General features: G+C 33.7%; 1 protein-coding gene across 5 annotated transcripts in view; it reads left to right on the plus strand.

The window, feature by feature from the left end:
- Window positions 1-18,173, plus strand: part of NAALADL2 (N-acetylated alpha-linked acidic dipeptidase like 2) — a 1,368,824-nt gene that overhangs the window by 1,178,380 nt on the left and 172,271 nt on the right. For all 5 annotated transcript variants that reach the window (XM_057500065.1, XM_057500068.1, XM_057500075.1 and 2 more), the window contains one exon: window positions 8,403-8,498. In XM_057500065.1, coding sequence (XP_057356048.1) covers window positions 8,403-8,498 — 96 coding nt within the window. The remainder of the gene's footprint in view (window positions 1-8,402; window positions 8,499-18,173) is intronic.

Raw genomic sequence — 18,173 nt, forward strand, 5'->3', positions numbered from 1 at the left:
CCCCGCCACAAACCCCATTACAGGCACCGTCCATCAGCATAGTAAGATGTAGAATTACTACTTGTCTTCTCTGTGTTGCAAAGCCCTCCCCTTTCTCCCACCTACCACATTATACATGCTAATCATAATACCCCCTTTCTTCTTCCCCACCCTTGTCCCTTCCTACCCTCCCATTCTCCCCAATCTCTTTCCCTTTGGTAACTGTTAGTCCATTCTTGGATTCTGGGATTCTGCTGCTGTTTGGTTCCTTCAGTTTTTCTTTTGTTCTTATACTCCACAGATGAGTGAAATCATTTGGTATTTGTTTTTCTCCACTTGGCTTATGTCACTGAGCATAATACCCTCTAGCTCCATCCATGTTGTTGCAAATGGTAGGATTTGTTTTCTTCTTATGGCTGAATAATATTCCATTGTGTATATGTACCACATCTTCTTTATTCATTCATGTACTGCTGGACACCTAGATTGCTTCCACTTCGTGGCTATTGTAAATAGTGCTGCGATAAACACAGGGGTGCATCTGTCTTTTTCAAACTGGAGTGCTGCATCCTTAAGGTAAATTCCTAGAAGTGGAATTCCTGGGTCAAATGGTAAGTCTATTTTGAGCATTTTGAGGAACCTCCATATTGCTTTCCACAATGGTTGAACTAATTTACATTTCCACCAGCAGTGTAGGAGGGTTCCCCTTTCTCCGCAACCTCACCAACATTTGTTGTTGTTTGTCTTTTGGATGGTGGCCATCCTTACTGGTGTGAGATGATATCTCATTGTGGTTTTAATTTGCATTTCTCTGATAACTAGCAATGTGGAGCATCTTTTCATGTGTCTGTTGGCCATCTGAATTTCTTCTTTGGAGAACTGTCTGTTCAGCTCCTCTGCCCATTTTTTAATTGGATTATTTGCTTTTTGTTTGTTGAGGAGTGTGATCTCTTTATATATGTTGGATGTCAAGACTTTATCAGATCTGTCATTTATGAAAATATTCTCCCATTCTGTAGGGTACCTTTTTGTTCTATTGATGTTGTCCTTTGTGGTACATAAGCTTTTCAGCTTGATATAGTCCCACTTGTTCATTTTGGCTTTTGTTTTCCTTGCCTGGGGAGATATGTTCATGAAGAAGTCGCTAATGTTCACATCCAAGAGATTTTTGCCTATGGTTTTTTTCTAAAAGTTTTATGGTTTCATGACTTACATTCAAGTCATTGATCCATTTTGAATTTACATTTGTGTAGGGGTTAGACAGTGATCCAGTTGCATTCTCTTACATGTAGCTATCCAGTTCTGCCAGCACCATCTGTTGAAGAGGCTGTCATTTCCCCATTGTATGTCCATGGCTCCTTTATCGAATATTAATTGACCATATATGTTTGGGTTAATGTCAGGAGTCTCTAATCTGTTCCACTGGTCTGTGGCTCTGTTCTTGTGCCAGTACCAAATTGTCTTGATTACTATGGCTTTGTAGTAGAGCTTGAAGTTGAGGAGTGAGATCCCTGCCACTTTATTCTTCTTTCTCAGGATTGCTTTGGCTATTCAGGGTCTTTGGTGTTTCCATATGAATTTTTGAACTACTTGTTCCAGTTCGTTGAAGAATGTTGTTGGTAATTTGATAGGGATTGCATCAAATCTGTATATTGCTTTGGGCAGGATGGCCATTTTGATGATATTCATTCTTCCTAGCCAAGAGCATGGGATGAGTTTCCATTTGTTAGTGTCCTCTTTAACTTCTCTTAAGAGTGGCTTATAGTTTTCAGGGTATAGGTCTTTCACATCTTTGTTTAGGTTTATTCCTAGGTATTTTATTCTTTTTGATGCAATTGAGAATGGAATTGTTTTCTTAATTTTCTTTCTATTAGTTCATTGTTAGTGTATAGGAAAGCCACAGATTTCTGTGTGTTAATTTTGTATCCTGCAACTTTGCTGTATTCGGATATCAGTTCTAGTCATTTTGGAGTGGAGTCTTTGGGGTTTTTTATGTACAAAATCATGTCATCTGCAAATAGTGACAGTTTAACTTCTTCTTTACCAATCTGGATTCCTTGTATTTCTTTGTTTTGTCTAATTGCTGTGGCTAGGACCTCCAGTACTATGTTAAATAACAGTGGGATAGTGGGCATCCCTGTCTTGTTCCCGATTGCAGAGGAAAAGCTTTGAGCTTCTCGCTGTTAAGTATGATGTTGGCTGTGGGTTTATCATATATGGCCTTTATTATGTTGAGGTACTTGCCTTCTATACCCATTTTGCTGAGAGTTTTTATCATGAATGGATGTTGAATTTTGTCGAATGCTTTTTCAGCATCTATGGAGATGGTCATGTGGTTTTTGTCTTTTTTTTGTTGATGTGCTGGATGATGTTGATGGATTTTCGAATGTTGTACCATCTTTGCATCCCTGGGATGAATCCCACTTGGTCGTGGTGTATGATCCTTTTGATATATTTTTGAATTCGGTTTGCTAATATTTTATTGAGTATTTTTGCATCTACATTCATCAGGGATATTGGTCTCTAATTTTCTTTTTTGGTGGGGTCTTTGCCTGATTTTGGTATTAGGGTGATGTTGGCTTCATAGAATGAGTTTGGGAGTATTCCCTCCTCTTCTATTTTTTGGAAAACTTTAAGGAGAATGTGTATTTTATCTTTTCTGTATGTCTGATAAAATTCTGAGTTAAATCCATCTGGCCCAGGGGTTTTTTCCTTGCGTAGTTTTTTGATTACTGCTTCAATTTCTTTGCTGGTAATTGGTTTGTTTAGATTTTGTGTTTCTTCCTTGGTCAGTCTTGGAAGGTTGTATTTTTCTAGGAAGTTGTCCATTTCTTCTAGTTTTTCCTGCTTCTTAGCATATAGGTTTTTATAGTAGTCTCTAATAATTCCTTGTATTTCTGTTGGGTCCATCGTGATGTTTCCTTTCTCATTTCTGATTCTGTTGATATGTGTTGATTCTCTTTTTCTCTTAATAAGTCTAGCTAGAGGCTTATCTATTTTGTTTATTTTCTCAAAATGAACCAGCTCTTGGTTTCATTGATTTTTTCTATTGTTTTATTCTTCTCAATTTTGTTTATTTCTTCTTTGATCTTTATTATGTCCCTCCTTCTCCTGACTTTAGGCCTCATTTGTTCTTCTTTTTCTAATTTTGATAGTTGTGATGTTAGACTATTCATTTGGGTTTGTTCTTCCTTCTTTAAATATTTCTGGATTGCTATATACTTTCCTCTTAAGACTGCTTTCACTGCGTCCCACAGAAGTTGGCGCTTTGTGTTGTTGTTGTCATTTATTTCCATATATTCCTGGATCTCCATTTTAATTTGGTCGTTGACCCACTGACTATTTAGAAGCATGTTGTTAAGCCTCCATGTGTTTGTGAGCCTTTTTGCATTCTTGGTACAATTTATTTCTAGTTTTATACCTTTGTGGTCTGAAAAGTTGGTTGGTAGGATTTCAATCTTTTGGAATTTAATGAGGCTCTTTTTGTGTCCTAGTATGTGGTCTATTCTGGAGAATGTTCCATGTGCACTTGAGAAGAATGTGTATCCTGTTGCTTTTGGGTGTAGAGTTCTATACATGTCTGTTTGGTCCATCTCTTCTAGTGTGTTGTTCAATGCCTCTGTGTCCCTACTTATTTTCTGTCTGGTGGATCTGTCCTTTAGAATGAATGGTGTGTTGAAGTCTCCTAAAATGAATGCATTGCATTCTATTTCCTCCTTTAGTTCTGTTGGTATTTGTTTCACATATGCTGGTGCTCTTGTGTTGGGTCCATATATATTTATAATGGTTATACCTCTTGTTGTACTGAGCCCTTTATCATTATGTAATATCCTTCTTTATCTCTTGTTACTTTCTTTGTTTTGTAGTCTATTTTGTCTGGTACTAGTACTGCAACTCCTGCTTTTTTTTGCCCTATTGTTTGCATGAAATATCTTTTTCCATCCTTTGACTTTTAGTCTGTGCATGTCTTTGGGTTTGAGATGAGTCTCTTGTTAGCAGCATATAGATGGGTCTTGTTTTTTTATCCATTCAGTGACTCTTTGTCTTTTGATTGGTACATTCAGTCCATTTACATTTAGGGTGATTATCGATAGGTATGTGCTTATTGCCATTTCAGACTTTAGATTCGTGGTTACGAAAGGTTCCAGGTTACTTTCCTTACTATCTAAGAGTCTAACTTAACTTACTTAGTATGCTGTAACAAACACAATCTAAAGGTTCTTTTCTATTTCTCCTCCTTTTTCTTCCTCCTTCATTCTTTATATATTAGGTATCAGATTCTATACTTTTTCTCTGTCCCTTGATTGGCTTTGGGGATAGTCAATTTAATTTTGCATTTTCCTCGCAATCAGCTGCTCCACCCTCCCTACCATGATTTTACTACCTCTGGTGACAGCTATCCAACCCTAGGAACACTTCCTTCTATAGCAGTCCCTCCAAAATAGACTGCAGAGATGGTTTGTGGGAGGTAAACTCTCTCAGCTTTTGCTTATCTGGAAATTGTTTAATCCCTCCTTCAAATTTAAATTATAATCTCACCAGATAAAGTAATCTTGGTTCCAGGCCCTTCTGCTTCATGGCATTAAATACATCATGCCACTCCCTTCTGGCCTGTAAGGTTTCTGCTGAGAAGTCTGTTGTTAGTCTGATGGGCTTTCCTTTGTATGTCATCTTATTTCTGCCTCTGGCTGCTTTTAACAGTCTGTCCTTATCCTTGATCTTTCCCATTTTAATTACTATGTGTCTTGGTGTTGTCTTCCTTTGGTTCCTTGTGTAGGGGGATCTGTGGACTTCCATGGCCTGAGAGACTATCTCCTTCCCCAGATTGGGGAAGTTTTCAGCAACTACCTCCTCAAAGACACTTTCTATGAATTTTTCTCTCTCTTCTTCTTCTGGTATCCCTATAATGCGAATATTGTTCCGCTTGAATTGGTCACACAGTTCTCTCAATATTCTTTCATTTTTAGAGATCCTTTTTTCTCTCTGTGCCTCAGCTTCTTTGTATTCCTCTTCTCTAGTTTCTATTTCATTTATTGTCTCCTCCACTGTATCCAACCTGCTTTTAATACCCTCCATTGTGTTATTTAACAATTGGATCTCAGACCTGAATTCATTCCTGAGTTCTTGGATGTCTTTCCGTACCTCCATTAGGATGTTGATTATTTTTATTTTGAACTCCCTTTTAGGAAGAGTCACAAGGTCCGTATCATTTAAATCTTTCTCAGGAGTTGTATTAACAATTTTACTCTGGACAAGTTTCCTTTGGTGTTTCATGTTTGTATATGGCACCTTCTAGTGTCCAGAATCTCTATTCTGGAGCTGCTGAGCCCCTGAAGCTATGTCAGAGGTCTCAGGAGAGCGGTACTGGTGCCTGGGGGGAGGAAAGAGTTGTTCCCCACCTCCTGGCTGCTGTGCCTTTCTCCACTGCCTGAGCCAGTGGGCCGGTCACACAGGTGTAAGGTTTTGTCCCAGAGCTGCCGAATATGGATCCCTGGTTTCCACAAGTGGCCAGAATCCCAGGAACTCTGCCTGTATTAACTTTCCAACCCGGTAGTCATGCAAGTCTCATGAAAGCACCATGAAATGTAGGCTTGTGCTCCCAGCGCAGATCTCCAGAGCTAGGTATTCAGCAGTCCCAAGCCTTCCACTCCCTCTGTGCTCCGTTTCTCTTCCTCCTGCTGGTGAGCTGGGGTGAGGGAGGGTCTTGGGTCGCACGGAGCCACAGCTCTGGTACGTTACCCCATTCGCTGAGGTCTGCTCTTTTCACCAGGTGTGTGTAGTCTGATGCGTCCTCTTTCCTGTTGCTCTCTCAGGATTAATTGCACCAATTAAATTTTCTAATTGTATCCAGTTTTAGGAGGAAGCCTCTGTCTCTCTTCTCATGCCACCATCTTTAATCCTGGAACTGTGCACTGTTTTTCATGGAATCCTAGATGGGGTCTTTGAATTTCCTTTAGTTCAGCATCCCATGGTAATCACCCCCCTCCCACTACCCTCACCTTCATCATTATGATATTTATTGATTTTAGCAACATCTTCAGTGCCATTAATATAGTATCTTCTATGTAACAGATATTAGAGAGTTCACAACATCTCTGTGAAGTATGTTATTATTCAAGATTTTTAGAAGGCTAATCTTTGGAGATTAAGATGCTTCAAAGAACACAATTGAAAACAAAATTTTAACATGTTTCTATGTTGACTGCTTGATATACCTCTAAAAACCCTAATGATAAACAAAATGAGGTTTATTAGACTTATGTAGTAGGAAGTGTACCACATTGACTGTTTTAGTTTCTTAGGACAGATATAACAAAGCACCACATATTGAATGACTTAAATGTTAGTTCCTTCTGAGGTCTGTGACAAAAAATCTGTCCCAAGCCTTTTTTTGCCTAGCTTCTGATGGTTTTTAGCAATCTTTGGAGTTCCTTGGCTGGTAGACACATTACTCCAATCTCTGCCTTAGTGTTCATATGATTTTTCTCCCTGTGTGTACATCCATCTCCAAATTTCCTCCTTTTATAAGGACACAAGTCATATTGTATCAGGAACCCAATCTACTCCAGTAAGACCTTGTTTTAACCTAGATAGTTAATCTGCAACAACCTATTTCCAAAAAAGTCACATTCTGAGGTACTAAAGGTTAGAATTTCATCATGAATTATTCAACCTATTACACCAAGTCTCAGTAGTCTCTCAAAATGGGGAAATTTGGGAAAGGGCATTTATGATATTTTAGCTTGGGTGGTGTGGTTTTATAGCAAATCTTAAACAATAGAGTACTAGTTGGAACTGGGCAGAGTTTCTGCAAATTAATTTTAGACTGGTAGGCAAAATGAGAAGAGGAACGTACAAGTTTTAATAAATAAAGTGTTATCTTTGATAGGCTAGCTATTTGGTTAATATGTGGTCTTATTATCAAAGTGGCTATATGCTGGAGCAAACAGTTAGTTACTTTTGTTTGACCATAGTATTGTTCAAAATAGGGTGTGAAGAATATGTCTGATCATAAAATTGTTTAATATATAGGGAACTGCAATCATGTTGGTTTCATTTCTCATATGTAAGACTTTAGAGTTTATCAACACATCATCCTTTTTTTCCCATCATTGATGTATCTCAAAGTAGTCTGTTCTGCTGTTGGAGTGCTCTAATAAGTCTAATAGAATTCAGCTTAAGTTTGTTGTTCAGTTGCAGTCATTGTTGGTGTAGACTGGGTTGAATCGTTCTTCTCCATTGTAGCCTTCAGAGAAATATCTATCAATAACACATATCCTGTCCCAGGTGTTCTATTTTCTAGACAAATAATCCTCATTAATTCAGGTTTTCAAGTGTAAGCTCTATTTATATGGTAAATAATAATAACTTCATGAGATGCTAATAATGTCAATAACTGTAAGAGCATTGTTTTAAATAGTGTTCTAGTCCATTTGGGCTGCTATAACAAAATATCACAGACTGAGGGTCTTCTAAACAACAGAAATTTATTGCCTGTAGTTCTGGAGTCTGGAGGTCCAAGGTCAGGGTACAAGCATTGTTAGGTCCCTCTTCCAGGTTGCAGACTACTAGTTATACCCTCATATAGGGGAAGAGGGTAGAAAGTTCTTTCTGTGGAACATCGTTCATAGGAGCACTAATCCCAACTATGAGGATTAGCCCTCATGACCTAATCACCTCCCAAAGGTCCCATCTCCCAATACCAATACTTTGGAGATGAGGATTTCAGTGTACAAATTTTGGAAGGTCACAAATATTCAGACCATAGCAGATAGTAACATTATCTCATATCTTCTTCCACTCTGAAATTTGTCCATCCCTGCATGTACAAAATGACTAATTGCAGTATCTCTGATTCATTTCAACCATCTTATCACTAAGGTCCTGATACAACATGTTACCATTTTATTGACAGCATGTAAAACTATGAGACTCTTCTACTCAAAATATATCTTAGAATTGTTTTGAAGTGAGTTTTGCAATATTTAATATGTTATGCACACTTTTACCTAGGCTTCTCTAGTTGGTGATCATGTTTATCAAAAACATTCCATTCTATCAGCCTTAAAACATAGAATTGAATATATAAATTAGAGAAAGTGTTTAAGATATTGATTTATAGTCAAGGTATTTTACTCTACATATAAGTCTGCATTTGAATAAAGGGGGACTGCAAATAATTATCTTTTCTGAATCATAAAACATTCTTTTGTAAATACAAATAATGTCAAGACTTATAGAATTCTTCTCATTTTAATTTATAAATATTCTGTGATTTGTTAGATTAGTAGAATTAGTAGAACAATCAACAGAAACCTCAAAGCAATTTAGAGTCCTTCTGAATCTTTAAAGAAAATCCAATAAGCACTTGAAAAACAAAATCAATGAAGAGTTTTAAGTGTTTATTTTTTTATTTTCCACAGGGTCCAAGTTTTCTCTCTGAAGCCCTTTTCTCTATACATGCAACAAGAATTGAAGAAATGGATCCTTTTTTCAACCTTCATGAAACCATTACCAAGGTAGGAGAGGAATGCATTTATGAGCAAGTTTAGTTCTTTTTTGTTGGTAAATGGAGGAAAGAAAATTAGCCAATTAAGAGTAATCTATTTATTTGCATTTGTAGAATGAAAGGATTTCAAGTACTTCCTATTATTTTATTAAGGGGTAACATAATAAGTAATTCAGTCAAGATCAAACAGACCAATAACTGATGATTTGTATTCAAAATCAATCTTCAATAATAAAATAATGAGGTTTTTTTTTCCTTAATCTGAAAGCATATTTCTGTTATATTCTTAGGTATATCCCTTTACTTTAGATTTATAGCAATACAAAGTGGGCCTGTAAATTACTTTCTATTCAAAGTTTTGTTTCGGTATTTAAGATACGTGATTGTTTGTGGTACTTTTTAGTTGCAATTAAAATGTCTTCTTTTTTAAAAAGAAAAAGACTTCATTTATAATAAATATATATATTTATATATATTTATATTTATATTTATATGCAATAAATATATCCATCTCTGATGGATACCTATATTTTTACTTAAAACTCTTAGCTGTGAGTTTATAGTATGGAGAAAATTAAATTCTACAGTATGGAGCAAATAAATTTAATATTCTGACATTATATGAATCTTTACATTTATCAACTGTTTAGTAATCTGTCAAATCCTGCCTTTTGGGGAAAGAGTTTATAGAGAATATTGACAATTCAGTTCATTTAAAATAATCCATATTTTTATATCATTAGTTAAAAGACTGAATCAGTCTTAAATCTTCTTAGTGAAATTTTACAAGGCTTTTTGCTCCTTTAGAAATAGGAAATACAATGTAATGAATTGACTCAATGAGTGGCAAAATAATGAGCTCAGAATACAAAGATTAGAATGCTCGGTCTACCCTAGTGTTTAAGAGCTGTGCGAGTTAATTTTCTTCTGAAATATTGGAATAAGAGAAATTTGGACTACATTTTACTTGAAATTTTCCTGAACTCAAAATAATCTGAATTTTAACAACAGTTATAATGTTTTCCTTTACAGTCAATTCTGGTTCCTTGATTTAGTTTTTAATATTATCCATTCTTTGATCACACATTGTTATTTGGGTATAGCAAGATAGAAGTGGCACCCAGATAATAACTCTGTAGTATCCAAAATCTTAACTGTGTTCTTAATACTTGTAGAAATGATAGATGGATAGAGGGATAGATAATAGGTAGAATAGATATCCATATATTTATATGTCTCTGAGTGTGTATATATGTATATAGAGAGAGATAGACATATCTCTGTGTATATGTAGATATGCATATATATGTGTATCTATAGGTTCATATATATATATATATATACACACACACACACACACACACATATTTGGATGAGTGTGTATCTATGTGTGGAGGAGTATTCATTCAAATATTCTGGATGTTTAGAGTCTAGGTTTATTTACTTATTTTTAAATGAACTAGAGGATTTTAGGGAAATAGAATAGTAATATTTTTCCATTTTTTCTGCTTTCCTCTGAATCAGGAAATTCATGGATTTTTGTGGAAGTGGTAATTTGAGATGATATTGATATCAGATACATAACGAGATTGTAGTGTCTAGAATGTGAAATCCCCAGCCAGAGAAAATTCTAAGCTTTTGATGTAAGGGTATAAATACATATTGAATATCACTGCATGAGATCTTAGTCATACTGCAACTCCTGAGAGGGTCTTGGGAAGCAGGAAAGTAGTAGGGGAGCACAGTACATAGCCTGAATATATGTATGAAGTCAGCATTTAGTGTGAAAATAACACACAGAAAATAAGAGACCATTTGAGAAAGGCCACAAATTTGTGCACAGATATTGGTATGTTCTACATGTATATCCACATATATTTCATGTGTAAGCGGATGTTTAAACCACTTAACGGATGCTGGAAAGAATTCTGTCTATGAAGAAATAAAACCTGCATGAGAACAGAAGCAAGTGTTCTGTGACATTTTTTATGATATATACATACACATATGTATATATACACACACACATATATGTATGTATATATACTATTGATTCTTTTCCCCAGTCATCATGTTTACATATGGTAAACACTCATGTTACAGACAGGCCAGAGGAAGAAATCGTGCTTCAGAAGTTCAGTCTTATTTCAGCAATAGAAGAACTTGTGGAATCATAAAAAGAAATATTTGATAATATTTTGTTGTAAGTTCAAATTTTCTTTGGTCAACCATAAAATAAAAGTGTAAATATAGAGGGATTTACTAGAGTGCATGACTAGGAATTATAGAACATAGATTTTAGTTACATCTTGGTTACCAACTTGTTACATTATTTAGTAGAACTTTATTTTACTTTATAAGGAAGCATACTTACAATGGCTTTCCTAGCATTCTGTGAAGTTGAAAAGATGATGTATACATTTTTTTGGGAAATACAATATGTATATAATTGAGTATAATTATTAATACATTAAAAATACTGCTACAAACATCTTCAAAGTAGGACCTTACCTGCATTTTTTAAATGTAGATTTTGCTTTAAAGAAAAAAAGAGCAAATCATATATGTAGGCATACAACTAAACTAATTTATTAAATGCTGAGAATATTGATAAGTAAGTATGTAGAGGGGAGTATAAAATTTAATTTGAAGGGTTGAGGTCTTTAGAATATTTTATTTCAGTAAGAATAGTGACATTATCACAGTATCATACAAATTTGTACACTCTTATTTTACATAGTAGTGTGATGTAGAAATAGCACTGTGCACTGGAGTTTGAATAAAATCAAGCTAGGTATAAATTCTGTCACTGTCAATTATGAACAAATGATATGAAATATAAGAAACACTTTGTAAAATGATCAAGTACAATTATTGATATTATACCAATTTTGAAACATTAAAAAGAATCAGAAGTAATTGAAATATTGAAGATACAATTCCTTATTTCTTGCAATAAGTTTTAATTGGATGCACAGCACCATAATGCAATCACATATTTTGTTATCTGATTAAATAAAATAAATATATACACCTAATATAAATGTTCATGTAGTGTGATCTATTATCCTTTCCCAGTTGAGTAACTTCACATTCTAGACCTTTATTGTAGACCATAAATATGATTTATGCCAAATTACAATTTCTAAGTGTTGAAAAGTTAGTAATTTATTGTTGGTGCTTTTTTGAATTAAAAAAAATAGAGAAAGAAAGAAACCACCACACTAATACATGGAATATAAGCTCTGAGTCCTAGTGAATAGTTTTCCAATGTTGTTCTATAGTTCTTTTGAAACATTTTTTTTTTTACACAGTTTGAATTTATCTTGGCATTTGTCTCTTTGATATAAAGCTTGGAACCTATGAAAGTAATAAATGAGTCTCAGTATTGATGCCAAAGGTGTGATCCATCATGGCTTCAGGGACAGTCAGCTGGTACAGATAAAGTTGCCGAAGGGCGACACATGCTGCACCAATGTTGAAGATCTTTTCTTATCCTCTATAATTACCTTAAAAAGTAGCATTTAAAAAAAATTATCATAGAAGCCAAACTAATTCCTCCAAAGACTAAACATGAATGAAATACCAATATAAATCTTAGCTGCTTAATCCTTTAATAAGTGAATAAAAATCACCATGGATTTATGTTCTGAAATAGGCTTATTTCTCCTTCTACACCTAGGAATTCTCTAGTTATGTTTCTAAATCTTCAACATTTAGCTCACAAATTGTTATTAGCTATCTAAGCATTCTAGTAGACTACTCTAAGCCAAGGATGAAGCAAAACTCCTGAAGTCCAAAAACAATTAAGACAGGAGTGAGTCCAAAGGAGTAAACATGTAAGCAAGTCATTTCAGCATAACACACTACTAAAGTGGGTGATAGTAATATGGAAAAGACAGGGGAGGGAAGAAGATTGAAGTTTTGCTCCCAACTAGAAGATCTGAAGAATTTACTAGAGAAGCAATATTTGAGGAATTTAAGAAATTTCACCTCTATTTTAATGTCAATAAGTTTCCCCTGAGAGTTCTTTAAAGAGCAGTTTGTTGGTGGTAATGTCTGAGAAAACAAAAGACAAATATGAGAGAAATATTTAGGACTGAATGACAGGATATATGGTGTACTGGATATGGAACATGAAGCAGGATGAAAACTAAGGGATAATTTGAATAGTTCTATCTTGGGAAAAATCATTATTATTGAATTACTTAGGAGCTGACTTGGAGAAAATGATAATAAATTTGATATTGGACATGTGGAATTTTGGGTGCTATTGGGCATCTAGGCAGATATGTCAAGGAGGCAGTTGGATACATGAGGTTGGAGCTCAGGAAGAAGTAGGATCTAAAAATGCATTATTTTATATATTAACAACTAGTCACATACATATTCAAAATAAATTTTAAAAATAAATAAATTTAGAAATTTCAATGTCATTAGGTATGATTTACATTATTAATGAGCTCATATGGCTAGTAGTTACTGTGCTTGATAACACAGGTTATAGAACATTTTCATCCTTGATTGATGGATGATGCAGATGATGTTACCTTGGCAACATTCATGCTGATGAGGAAGAGCAAAGAGGGAGAAGACAAAAGACCCAGGGCACAATGCTTCATGGAATCCACAGGAAAAGAAATTATAAGAATATTGTAAGCAAAATGCTCAAAAGTATATTCCCTCACCACCTCATGCCCAATAGGATGGCTACAATCTAAAAGCAAAACAAAATACGGAAAGTACCTGTTGGAGAGGATTTGGCAAAATTGGAAGCCTTATTCACTGTTGGTGGCAAAATAAAATAGTATAGGTGCTGTGGAAAAGAGTGTGGTCATTCCTCAAAAAAATTAAAAATAGAATTACCATATGGTTTACCAGTCCAATTCTGGGTATATGCCCCACAGAATTGAAAAAGGAGTCTTGAAGCAATATTCATAAGCCCATGTTGATAACAGCATTATTCACAATAGCTAGAATGTCGAAGCAACCCAAGTGTCCATACATGGAAAAGTAAACTGATGTATACGTACAATAGAATATTATTCAGCCTTAAAAAGGAAGGAAATCTGATATCTACAACATGGATGAAACTAGAATACAACATGCTAAGTGAAATGGGCCAATCACAAAAACCAAATATTGTATGATTCCACAATATGATGCATTTAGAGTAATCAAAATCATTAAGACAGAAAATAGCTAGTGGCTAGGGAAGGAAAAGTGGAAGTTATTGTTTAATGGATATAGAGTTTCTAGTTTCACAAGGTGAAAAGTATTATGGAGATTGATGGTTACGTATTATGAATATATTTAATAGTACTGAATGTACACTTAAAAATGGTTAAGATGGTAAATTTTATGTGTGTTTTACCACAATAAAAAGAAAAGAAAAGAAAAAGTATATTCACCAAATCAACTGCCCATTCACTGTAACTTTTGAACCAATTATTTGGAATTTTTAAATTATTTTTCTCTTCATTTATATCTAATCCTCAGTTCTTTGCCAGTCTCCATAAATAAATTCACATGGCTTGTTACCCATTTCTTTGGACTACTTTTAATTGATGTAATGTCCTATATTTATTTTATATGTTTTTGATAAAATATATTTATTAGCATTTTCTTGCTAAAATTTTGCCATAATAGACATTCAGTAAATAATGATTCATAACTTAAACATAACAAAACAGAATATTAGAGCTGTGTATAGAAGGAAAAGACTTTAAAATCAAACATCAATACATAGTGTTTATGATAACAGGTAGATAAATATCTACCATATTATAGGATTAATAATACTTTTCCTCTGGAATCCCACATACTTTATATTATATTTTAAAGCTCGTGAGTATGAATAGTTCATCCAGTAAAACAAAAAAATACCTTATACATGTGGTACCATGGAAACCAGCAAATGACCTAATTCTGCTTGTGAGCTTCCTCAAGAAATATTTTATTAGACCCTTCATTGTTTTTCCCATCTTACTTAAGAAAAAAAATTCTTTGTGTTTAATTAATATAGGATTCACAATATTAATATATTTTTAATTAGTATAGGGTTTTTAAAAAATGTTCTTAAGTGGGATATATATTTCTTCCTTTTCTTATATAATGTTAAAGTAGGGATACTTTACTAAATTTATTTGGATATTACAATATTCCAAAGAGAAAGTAATAGGAATAATATGCTATTTATTCCCATTATATATGGGAAGAAAGTGTCACAATGAGATTAAATGTAGAATATAGCAGTATTTGTGTAAACCTAGATATCAAGGCTAGTAATTCTTATGTAGTTTGTAGTCTAGCAATGGTTATATTTGCCCTCACTTACTATAAATTTTAACTCAGTTTTGCTTTGGTGTGGATAAAGGCTAATAGTGGTATATTTAATGATGGAAAATATTTAAATAATTCTGATTGTTCATCATTTCAGTTAATATCAATTGCATTTGGCTGTCAGTCATAATTTAGAGATGATTATCCAGGATCACTTTGATTAATACAGTCATATTCTGCTAACATACTATTTCAAACACATGACTTTTAAAATATGAATCTACAATTATTTTAAATGTCCCTATTAATATATATTTGTACTAGTTATTATATTAAGATTCTTACAGCATGGTATCTGAAAACTTAAAACAATCTACTCATTTTATAACTACAGAATAGAGAGGCATACCAAAATACAAAGTTATTTTATTTCTCTTGAGATGTCATTCTCAGCTACAGTTTAAAAATTATAGCTCAGTAGCCTTATATAAAGTATGAGGAAAGGTAAGAGACCAAATATTTTTTTTTATTCAGTTTCCTGAATTTCAAAGACATGTTGTGTTCACGAGCTAGTAGAATTTCTGCTGCAGTTCTTTAAATGCTTAGAAAACCAGGCTATGGTTTCTAATCTTAATGAGCAAATCTAAGTGTTTTCCAAGTGTCTTTCATGTTGATATATTGTTTGGATAAGATAAAAGAATACTGTATTCTATTTAGCAATGCAAATGTAATGATTTTTTTTATTTCTATGTATGTGTATGTTCGAGGTAATTCTGTGGATTTAAAGTTTTTGCTTTTATTTTTAAAAACACTTTGGAATTTTTTTTTCTGCTATATCAAATTATTGTTAGTGTATGCAAAATATCTCCATAGAGATATACACTCGATGTGCTCATAACATGAGCTAAACCAGAAAATTTCTCAAATATGTTTTCAGTGCAGAGATTGTACTTTGTAATAAAGAATGTTGGTTGGAGCTACTCAAGGGAGATGATGGGGTATTAAAACTAACCTCTTATGCTTTGAAAAGCAAATATTATAGGTGTGTATTTTCTTCATAAATGTATAATTAAGCTCAATATCTTCATGTACAGAAATTGGAGATCTTGCTGACTATATTTTCTCTTGCCTAGAGAGGTTTGTTTTTTTATTGTTTTTCATTATACTGCACAAATATTATAGTTTCTGAAGGCATGCCTTATACTATCAGTTGCTCTTTTTGTTTTTGCTTTTATTACTCAACCGTGAGCTATTACACAATATAAATTTGTTAAAATTTGATTCCCGTTTTAAAGAGAAGTTAATCATCGAAGTAAATATTTTGCTACAACATATTAGAAGTGTATTGCTGTATATTGAGAGGAATAAGTAGAAAAGCTGTTATTTTCTGAGCATAGTTTTTATATATATGAAAAGACTAATTTCAAAATGTATTTTAGAATATAATATACTAACAATATAAATCATAATAACAAGTTCTATGACCACCTATAAATAATATGACACACATTATTTAAAGACACAGTCAACCTACTTCAAGAAGTTTTCATATCTAATTCAAAAAAACAATAGCCTACTTCCTGAAGGTAACGTTTCTGGTGACAACTAAATTGTGTATGCTCTAAATATAAATACATCTTATTTCAGGGTTTTGTCCACAAGTTGAGTGTTAATTTCTGTATTTTTTCCTCACTTTGAACAAGAGATTCTTTGTTTTTTTATACATTTCTCAGATACTATCATTCTCAAAGTGCTGTAGAAACACAAAGGCAAAGGGCAGAATGGTAAATGGATAACAGATTAGCTGTAGGTAGACAGGTCAAATGTCCTTTGAAAAATGCTGTTGAAACAAAGCCTCTGTATAATGAAAATATTTGAAAGCCCCAGGCAATGACAAGTTATTAAAAAAAGTAACATAACACAACAAACCAGAAGAATCTGGGCAGTCTTTTAGAGTGTGTTATAATAGGTTTTGATCATGATGCTTAAACGTCCTGGGGATGTTACCCACTGTCCCCATGGGTGACTATGAATAACGATCCCCTTACACACACTTACACGCATACACTTATCATGTGGTATGAACTAATCAGTGATACAGATTTTTAGTGCTAATCACTCTTCATATTATTTCTTGGAAAACCCTGAATTATGTATGTGTATATGTATGTATGTGTGCATGTCTTCTTTACCAGGAAAGTGTGAATGTCATTTTTTTTTTTTAATGATCTTTGGACCTATATATTCTGCTGCTGGTGGTGTGATGCAAAAATGAACAAAAGTGCAGCTTTGTTTTAGCATCTAGTATAATCATCATTTAAAATATGCACTGTCTCTCTTGTAGAATTCACAGCAATTATTTTAGGATACAGTGAATGTATTCACAGGTATTAATATTTTTTATGATATTAAATTGAATCTTAGGAACTAAACAAGAATTAGATTAAAATAAATCAAACATATTTGAAAGGCATTGTGATAGAAAAACAGTATTTATTTGACTCAATAGGGTTTGTTTATTAAAATGTCTATTTAATTTTATAAAATTAAGGTTTAAGACTTGAAATCAGTGGCTTTGGAAATTTAATGGAGGGTCACATAGTAACATTTCTGCATTCTAAAATAAAACAATGAACAATCATAATTATGTTGCTTAGTCATCAACACAAAGAATTATGGTCTTTATAATTACTGACTTTTAAGAAAATAAGGAAGAGGGTAATCCATTTTAGAGATATGCAATATCTCTCGTCTTTCTTCAAAAATGAAAAAAGTACAAATCAGGATGTTTTTGTTTGCTATTAATAAGGACCCACATGCAGAATTATTTAATAAAAGTAAAGGGATTCTATTTTTCTCATGTAACTGGAAAGTGTAGAAGAGGCACCCTTCAGAAGTGGCTCAAAACAGCCCCAGATGTGCTTACCAGTCAATTCTCAGATTTGCTTCTCTTCACTGGACTTTTTAATCAGTGGAATTCCTCCACATTGGAAGAATGCTGACATTAGATCCTGGAATCATATCTGTACATGATTCAGTTAAAGCAAATCTCTATTCTGATGACTTTCTTAGAACAGCAATGATGCTGATTTCTAGAAAGCCTCAGCAAAACGGACTCCTGTATTATTATTCTGAATTGGTCTGACAGTCATTTTGTATATGATACCTTGCGACCAGGAAAAGAACTTTGCTGACTGGATTAGGCCTGGTTTGCCTAAACTAATCACTGTGGAACGGGGTGACAGTTCACATTTCTCTGATTAACTTAGAACTATCATTCATTCCCTTGGAACTGGCTTCAATCCCATTCGTAGTAATGCGGTTGCTGCAAACTAGTGTAAATTGTAGAATAACAATAGTGTTTCAAGTACAACCACCAAATCTGCCATCAATTATAAAAATG

The sequence above is a fragment of the Manis pentadactyla genome, chromosome 1, assembly GCF_030020395.1.
Source record: "Manis pentadactyla isolate mManPen7 chromosome 1, mManPen7.hap1, whole genome shotgun sequence".
NCBI classification, from domain to species: domain Eukaryota; kingdom Metazoa; phylum Chordata; class Mammalia; order Pholidota; family Manidae; genus Manis; species Manis pentadactyla.